This window comes from Microtus ochrogaster, chromosome 1 (assembly GCF_000317375.1).
Source record: "Microtus ochrogaster isolate Prairie Vole_2 chromosome 1, MicOch1.0, whole genome shotgun sequence".
NCBI classification, from domain to species: domain Eukaryota; kingdom Metazoa; phylum Chordata; class Mammalia; order Rodentia; family Cricetidae; genus Microtus; species Microtus ochrogaster.
In genome coordinates, this window is record NC_022009.1 from 7840800 (window position 1) to 7849844 (window position 9045).

Sequence of the window (9045 nt, forward strand, 5' to 3'; positions counted from 1 at the left end):
CACCCAGCAAAGCAATACTTGGATATCTTCAAATATTTTGCTAGTATTCAAATTTAACTTTCAAATGTTTTCTTTTTTTTCCTTTTTTTTTGGATTTTCGAGACAGGGTTTCTCTGGAGTTTTTAGTGCCTATCCTGAAACTATCTCTTGTAGACAGGCTGGCCTCGAACTCATGTAGATCCGCCTGCTTCTGCCTCCTGGGCAGTGCTGGGATTAAAGGCGTGTGCCACCACCCAGCTCAAATGTTTTCATATAGTTGACTTGTTTTTAAAACGACATAATGGGCTGGAGATAAGGCTCAACGGTTAAGAGCACCAGCTGACCTTCCAGTGGCCGAGCTCAGTACCAAGCACCTACAACAGGCTGTAAGTGCAGTTCTAGGGGATCCAATGCCCTCTTCTTGCCTCCATGGTACACATACATTTACGTAGGCAAAACATCCATGCACACAAATAAATAAAATTAAAATTTAAAAAGGATACAAACATGACATTTAGTCAATATATAATTTTCCTTAAATATACAGGTTCCCCTTTTATCATTCAAAATGCTTACAATTTATTTGCTGAAGAAACTAAATTATTTATCCTGTGCCATTTGTTCGGTTGGATTTTTCCAAGTTTGTATTTTTGCAATTTCATACCTATGGCATCATTTGCCATGTTTATCTAACCAGAGATAGAGACACTAATCTAATTCTAATGTAAGGTGTCTGCTTTTTTCTCTTTTTGAGATATTTACTAATTCTAAATCACTAATCCATTTAAAAATTTTTAATATGAGTGTGTGTGTGTGTGTGTGTGTGTCTGTGTGTCTGTGTGTATGCGCAGGTGCCCTTGGAGACAAGCGGATGTCTGCTTCCCCTTGAGCTGGTTCCAGGCAGTTATGAGCCGTATGCGGGGTCCTTTGCAAGAGCAATGAGCACTCTCAGTCACTGAGCCGTCACTCTGTCCTCTGGATCTATTACTTTATTAGCACTGTAGAAGGTGATATAGCATTATGTCTTCAATTAGTAGGCAAACTACTTCTATTAAAAAAATCAAGTTTCCCTCATGAAAAATTTGGTTATTTTGAGGTATAATTTGTACAGGAAAGAATGTATGACATTTACACACACATACTTTCTTTAGATAAATAAATCTAACATACATTTTAAGTTTAGATTATGTACAATTTACTGTTTCCATTAATAGCTTTGATATAATTTATCCCCAGCAAGCAGAAGGTGAAAGAGGAACAAGAGTCCAAAATCACCCTTCCCTACATTAATGGGTTCAAATCCAGCCTGGGATCCACAAGACCCTTTCTCAAAAATATAAAGTGAAGGTCTGGAGACATGGCTGAGCAGTTAGGAGCACTGGCTGCTCTTGCACAATAAAGCTATCTTTGCTATCTCACAGTTGGACAAAGGAATACATTCTCTATTTTAAATAAAATTTCCCTTAAAGAACAAGCAAGCTCTTAGCTTCCTAGCTGCTATGAGGTGAACAGCTTCATTATTACAGCCTCTGCCTCAAATCACAACCCCAAACAAGGGAGCCAGCCAAGCACAGACTGAAGCCTTTGAAGCTGTGAGTGAAAACATTTGCTTCCTGCTTTTTTGAAAAGAACAACAAACAGGACATGGAGAAAGTTAGGCTTGCTGTGTTATTTTTCGGCAATGCCGTATACTGTTAGTTAAAACAAATTTGTGCTTTATTTAATAATGCACATTTTGGCAGAGGCAGGTGGATCTCTGTGAGTTCGAGGCCAGCCTGGTCTAGAAAGAGCTAGTGCCAGGACAAGAACCAAAAGCTACAGAGAAACCCTGTCTCGAAAAAAAAAAAAAAAAAAAAAAAAAAAAAAAAATGCACATTTTGGTAACATCTGTATGTTTAATTATCAAGTCCCAGAGTTTCATATTGTAGGTTGTGATTCCGAAACTTCAAGTAGGAAACACTTATCTTTCCGGTGCAGAGGGATTTCCTGAAATACTTTTCCAGAAATAAATACTATTTTTCAACGTTAATGGTCCAAATTAAAGAACAAGATTAAGAAGAATAGGAGGAAAATTTAATCATATTTTATTTAGTTAAGGGGTTGGAACCTTGGGGTGACATAAAATGTTCAATTATTTAAGATAATTTTTTATGAGTATGAGAGAGAGAGAGAGAATACACCATGAGTGTTCAGAGGCCAGAAGAGGACATCTGACAGTCAGACAGCCTGGAGTTGGAGTTTAGGCAACCATGAGCAGCATGATGGGGTGGTGGGGACAGCACTTGAGTCTTCTGAAACAGCAGCAAGTTAGCCCCTAAATATACTAAATTTATTTTAAAGGTCTTTGACTTCTCTACAAGAAGTATCCTCAAAATATTGCAAAGGCAGCTGAGTAGATTGCTAGAGCACTGGCCTAGAATCCAGCAGGGCTTGTGCTCCATCTCCAGCACTGACAGGACAAAACCAGAAGACAACAGACACTTGAGAAGACAAGGTTCTATGGCTTCAGATGACGCTAAAAACATCAGATTTTCCAGAGGAGACAGCAGGATGATGTCAGTTTTCTAAACGTGATAAGTAGTTTATTTCTAAAGTACACTCATGTACGATACAAGATTAAATCAAGCCTTTCAATAATATACCTCTTACACTTGAAATGAAGGATTCTAGTCTTTCAAGCAATTCCAGGTCTCTTTCAAAGTCATAAAAATGATGTTCAACCCAGTGGCGAAAGACATTTAAGATCCTGATAAAATGGAAAGAAACATTTAGTGAAACTAAGTGCTCAATTAAGCTTCTTTCATTTCTCTATTATGAAGTGAATTCCATATGCAAAGACATACAACACTTAAACCTCTAATATATACTCAATATTCAAAAATATAAGAAAGGCCTATTTTCAGACTGTGCAGTAAACTGATACTTTAAAGATGCTGTAAAGTATAAAACCTCATTTCTGTGCTTTATTACCGATTCCTATTAAGAAAAAGAACATTTACTTTATTCATATATAAAAGAATCATGCTCCATAGTACAAAATACATTTTTAAGTTCTTAAATAGAAAAAGTGTGTGTGTGTATGAGAGAGAGAAGTCAACATCAGGTGTCTTCTTCAATCACTCCTTTACGTCATCATCATTATTGCTGTCATCATCACCATCATCATCATCAGAGACAGGCTCTCTCACTGGACCTGGAGCTCACCAGTAAGTTAAGTTGGCTGGCCAGCATATTTCCAGGCCCCTCCTGTCCCCACCCACTTCAGGGCTAGGATTGAAGGCTCACACGATCATACTCAGAACTTAACCTGGGTGCTGGAGATTGGACTCAGGCACTTTGCGGACTTAACCCTTTCCCAGGCCCCTGAAAATCATTTTTGAAATATAAGTTTTGATGCATTTTCACATAGAATGGAAAACTTATCACTTACTATGTTTGATTTTAAATTCAACCAGTATCATTTCTTTGTAAGCTACAAATAAGTCTGTAACCTTGTTGTTTATTTCCAAAGACAAAAATACTACTTTGGAGAGAACATTTATTTTGTAATATCACAATATGGTTACTTCTGATATTGCAAGTATACAGATTTAATCCTCTATACAGATGCAATTTTCCACTCACTACCACAGATATACTGTAATATAAACTAATTGCATTAGCAATTTTATTTCATTACTTCAAAAAATTATCATCTGCAGTTAGGTCCTTTTCTTCCCTCACAACAGGGTGAGCAAACCCAGCTACTCTCAGTGTGTGTCATGCTGTTTTTATGGAACAACTTCACATTACTGCGGGCTGGTCAGTGCAGCAGCTCAGGGCTGCATCTAGAGATGGCAGAACTTCACATTACTGCGGGCTGGTCAGTGCAGCAGCTCAGGGCTGCATCTAGAGACCACAGAACTTCACATTACTGCGGGCTGGTCAGTGCAGCAGCTCAGGGCTGCATCTAGAGACCACAGAACTGCTGGCTCCTAGCTTATGCTTGCATCAATTCAACAGCAACACAGTTCTAAAGTTGTTAGATGAAAGAAGAACGTCTCATCATCTGATTTTATCAAAACTAAACGTTTCAGCTTATCAAAACATCAGTACGAAAACTAATGGGCTAGCCATTAAGTGGAAGAAAATATTTAATATTTACAAAATATTTTTTCCTGACAAAATATAGTAGAGACTGCAACCTTCTCAGTTCACCCCATAAGTCCATTAAAAAAATAAAAGATTGACAACTTAGTAAAACAGACAAGATGTCCTGAACAGATTCTATAACTATGAGTATGAATAATCAGAAAGAAGCAACAGTTCTTATAATGAATCACGAAGGGCAACAAAGCACAGTGGGAAACTATATACTCAGAAATACAGTTGAGGCATAAAACAGGGCCTCCACAAACACAGGTGGGGGTATGGACACTGGAACTCACAACAATCTCCCTATGTCGGAAAAGTTCTGACAGTTTCTTTTATAGCTGAACATATACCTAAACTTTCCATCTAGTCATTCTGAGCCATTGGTTTGCACTGAGTCAAAGAGTTACAATTGACAATAAGGTCATATCAATAAATTTTAAAACTACTGATAGAAACAACATGGATCAATCTCAAAAGCATTTTAATTAAGAGTACTGAAATGAAAATAATAAAGACCTACTTAAATGTAATTAAAAGATAAAACTAGTTTATGGAGGGGAAAACAGAATAGTGTCTTTGGGCATGGACACAGCTCTATGAGAAGGGCACAGAGCATCTTTCTGAGGTGCAGTAAAAATATGCCTGCATCTTGCTTGGCTTGGTGGCACACGCCTTTAATCCCAGCACTGGGGAGGTAGGCAGATCTCTCTGAGTTTGAGGCCAGAGTGGTCTGGTATACAGAGTGAGTTCTAGGACAGCCAGGACTGTTACACAGAGAAACCCATCTCAAAAAACCAAAAAAAACAACAACAACAACAAAAAAAACCGAAAAACCACCTTTCATTTTACCAAATCCTCACTGCTCACAGAACAGGCTCAGCAGCTGATGTATGTCAGATCTCTTGACTCATACACTTGATCCCACTCCACTCTCTCTTTGTCCTCTGACACCAATTCCAATGGCTATTTCTTCTGCACATCAGTCTCAAGTTTGCCTTTGTACGACTTCCCATTTTCCTCAGTATGTACAACCATGTTTCTGTGGAGCTAAATCCTACACATTCTTCCAGGAGAATCTTAAATTTTACCTTGCTTAAGATGTCTTCCTTAACTACTCCAATCTAATCTCTACTATTCCTGAATATTTACTCTACTTAGATTGGACCAAGGCCTTAAGCATGTTAGGCAAGTACTCTACCACTACACATTGTCCCCAGCCATGTCTTTATGCTTTGAGAAGGGGTTTTATTTAATTGCTTAGAATGGTCTTGAACTTGCTCTGTAGCCCAGACCAACCTTGATCTCCCTGACTCAGCTTTCTGAGCACCTGGGATTCCAGGCCTGTGATATCTGGCCCTGCTACTCCTGAAATTATTATAAAGGTGTGTGTTTTGTAAGCCACTGAAACATCCTAAGTAGGGTAACATATAACTTCCATATTGCCCTTTTTACCAGTAGAATTACAGTATTGTGGTACCATATGATTATAGCAGTCATTTTTATACTTGTAATATGGTATAAATATAAAGCTAAAACAGAAAATCAACATGACCAAGTCTAAGATCATTTTCTTCCTCCAAATAGCAATTAAATAAATGCCTGCGTCATAGAAGGAGACTTAATTTCTCTGTAGATCAGACCAAATGTATTACAGCTCTTAGAGAAAGTTTTCTCTAAGAAAAAATCATTTTCTTCCTCCAAATAGCAATTTCATAAATGTATGCTCATATAAGGAGACTTAATTTGACTGTAGATTAGACCAAATGTATTACAGCTCTTAGAGAAAATTTAATGACTTCTCTGTTTTTGATTGGTAAATAAGTTCAACTTCTATAAAGAAAGCCATGTTCGGATCAGACAGCCATTGGCATTGCCATTACCTGAGACTGCATTTATTTGTGGCAATTACTGTGGAAAATAAATAATTAACAAACTCAGTTCTGAAGCTGCAACCTACTGATCAACAGCAACCAAGGACATGGTGGTCACAGAGAAAGGGTCTTCTATCCGTACAATAATAGGTTTGCAATGGAGAGAAGTAGTTATTTTGGTTCTCATTTGGGCTGTTGGGACTAGTCAAATGAATTTCAAATTTTCAATGCTTAGTAGAAAAAAAATATGCTAGCTAAGGAAGTCAGGAGTGGATTTTAACCCTATCTTGCCACTCTCTTTATAAAATCTATTTCAAATTACTTTATCTTGCTCAGTTTTAATATTCTTATATATGAAGTATGCATAAAATTATATACATCCCTAGCACTACAAAAAATGATGTTGCAAGGATAATATAGAAAAGATAAAGCACTAATGGGTAATGGCTGGCATACAGTAAGTACCTAGCAACGTATAGTAAATAAACATTCACTCCTACAAGGATCCCTTAAAGTGTCTAATGTCTATATATTTTGAAGAGGGAAGGAGTTACAGTTGTGAAAGCATACACAATCACTACACTAGCATAGTGGGATGTGGAAGAAAAAACTGGGGAAAAAGGTTTATGTGGCTACCTACAGCCCCAACAGATTCTTCTGTCGTGAAAACACTGGAGAAGCCCTGGGAAAGTTAGTTAGCTACACTAGCTTGTCTCAATAAATAAAGCAGATAGCAACCAAGGAAGACACACTGGATGTTGACGTTGGGGCCCTGTATGCACATGAACCTGCATACATATGTGCCATACACATGTGAACATGCATACACATGTGTGCACACCACAGTACAGACAAAAAATAGAGAGCAACAGACATCTCAGTGTATAAACACATGATATAAACAGTGCAATATATTTAATTAATTAAACTACATTGGGTTATTTAAAAATTACCTTTAAAGAGAAAGAGGGAAACTTGGCCGAAATAAGTTAAAGACAGAGGATTTGAACGAAGAGCTAAGAACTTGTGTATGGACTATATAATAAAGTATTTTAAAGCTGTAATATTCGGGTCAAACCTGAGTTGCACAGGTTGGACGTATTCCTTGCGAAATCTTTTCAGATCTGCACTGATGGGTTGCTCGCCTTTCTCTAGTGCTAATTTGTCTGCCTCAGTAGGTTCTGGTTCCGGAATTTCAAACCTGAGAATAAAATCAAGAGAAGAAAAATGTGTTCATATATAAATGAGAGAGACTTTGGCTACATCAGGAAGAGGTTTTGGCTAAGCGATCCTTCTTCCATCATCACATAGGAAGCAGTTACTGCGTCACCCACCCCAAGGGAAGCCCGCACTTAAGAAATCTTCCACTGTTTGGTACCAAGGTTTGTATTCCTTTTTTAAGAATTTATTTTTATTATTACTATTTGTACATACCTGTGTGTGTGTTCATAACTGTGTGCATGAGGGAGTGTGTGTGTGTGTGTGTGTGTGTGTGTGTGTGTGTGTGTGTGTTAAGGTGCCCATGGAGACCAGAGCCATTGGAGTTGGAGTTATAGGCCATGTGGGTGCTGGGAACCAAACAAGGATTCTCAGGGAAAGCAGCTACTGCTCTTAACCTCTGAGCCATCTTTCTACTCCCTGTATTCTTATTCTTATTTTTAAAAGTTTTATAGGTAGCACTGATAAGCACAGAAAAGGTCAACATTTTATATTTTTAACTACAAAAGCATTTAAAATGCTACTTAAAAATACAGTAAAAATTTCAGCCTAAATCTTAATATTTAGATACTAGCAATGTAGGAACTGTTGTTTTTAGGCTCAATAATACATGATTTTTAAAAACAATAAATATTATCTTTTAGAGATACATATAGAAATATTTAGATAAAATCTTGGTCTAGAATCTACTTCAAAATAATCCTGGGGGTAAGATGGCTAAATCTGTAGAAAATAATGAGATATGTCAATGATTACTGAAGTTAAATGGATAAAAGGGCTTATGGTCTTCTATTTAACCGTGTGTGTGTGTGTGTGTGTGTGTGTGTGTGTGTGTGTGTGTATTATAACAAGCCTATTGCAAAAGTAAAAGGTAAATAAACATCTGTAAGAAACAAAATTAACTTTACTGAAATACAATTTTCACTACTGAAGCTTGTTTTTTCTGTTTCCCACTTAAAACCCCATTGCATGCTGGAGCGCGCCCACACTGGCAGAGGCTCAGGAAGCCTGTTGAAGAGAACAGCAGTGTTGCTGTAACACAAGCGAGCTGCGTTCAGGAACTACTGAGTATTAGTAGGAAACGTGTGTGAGAGATGTCTTTCTTACCGTTCTATCAGCAAGCTTAGCAATTCCTGTGGTTTACAAAATGAACGATATGTAGTAAGAAAAGTACGAACGAAATTGGGATCTGAAAAACCAGAGCAAAGAATAGATTTCATGTTTAATTTATCTACTTTAATTAACTCTAAGTACCACATTTTCCTTTCTTTCCTTTTTGTTTCCACTTTGGAGACTCCCAGTGTAGCTTTTTTCCTGACAGATGCAACATTTCTCTCTCTCGCCTTCCCTCCCTCCCTCCTCCCTATAAAGACAAGGTCTCGTGTAGCCCAGGCTGGCTTCAGAAACTGCTGTGTAGCCACGGATGACCTTGAATGCCTTCTCTTTTTGTCTCCACTCCGCTTCCCAAGTGACTGGCCTAAACCATTTCTTGATAAATGAGAAGAACTGCTTCCAATTTTAATTTTACAAATAAACATTTTATGAGCACTTATTAGTCACTGAAATTAATGACACATTTTAGAAACATTTAATGAATTATTTAGTCCTTTTGATTTTTCATTATTTATTTGGGAAGGCACTCCACTCCCATGCATCAACTCTGATATTTTTTTCCTGTCTTGGGTCTCAGACCCTACCAAAGTACTTGCTAGTTTCACACACCTGCATACACATGATATGTTAACCTATCACACACCTGCACACATGTGATATGTTAACCTAGTTTCACACACCTGCACACATGTGATATGTTAACCTAGTTTCACACACCTGCACACATGTG

General features: G+C 37.6%; 1 protein-coding gene across 2 annotated transcripts in view; it reads right to left on the bottom strand.

Moving 5' to 3' along the window:
• Positions 1-9045, bottom strand: part of Sos2 (SOS Ras/Rho guanine nucleotide exchange factor 2) — a 102235-nt gene that overhangs the window by 19771 nt on the left and 73419 nt on the right. For both annotated transcript variants that reach the window (XM_005343147.2, XM_005343146.3), the window contains exons 11-13: positions 8310-8391; positions 7063-7185; positions 2622-2725 (exon numbers count right to left, since the gene is read on the bottom strand). In XM_005343147.2, coding sequence (XP_005343204.1) covers positions 2622-2725; positions 7063-7185; positions 8310-8391 — 309 coding nt within the window. The remainder of the gene's footprint in view (positions 1-2621; positions 2726-7062; positions 7186-8309; positions 8392-9045) is intronic.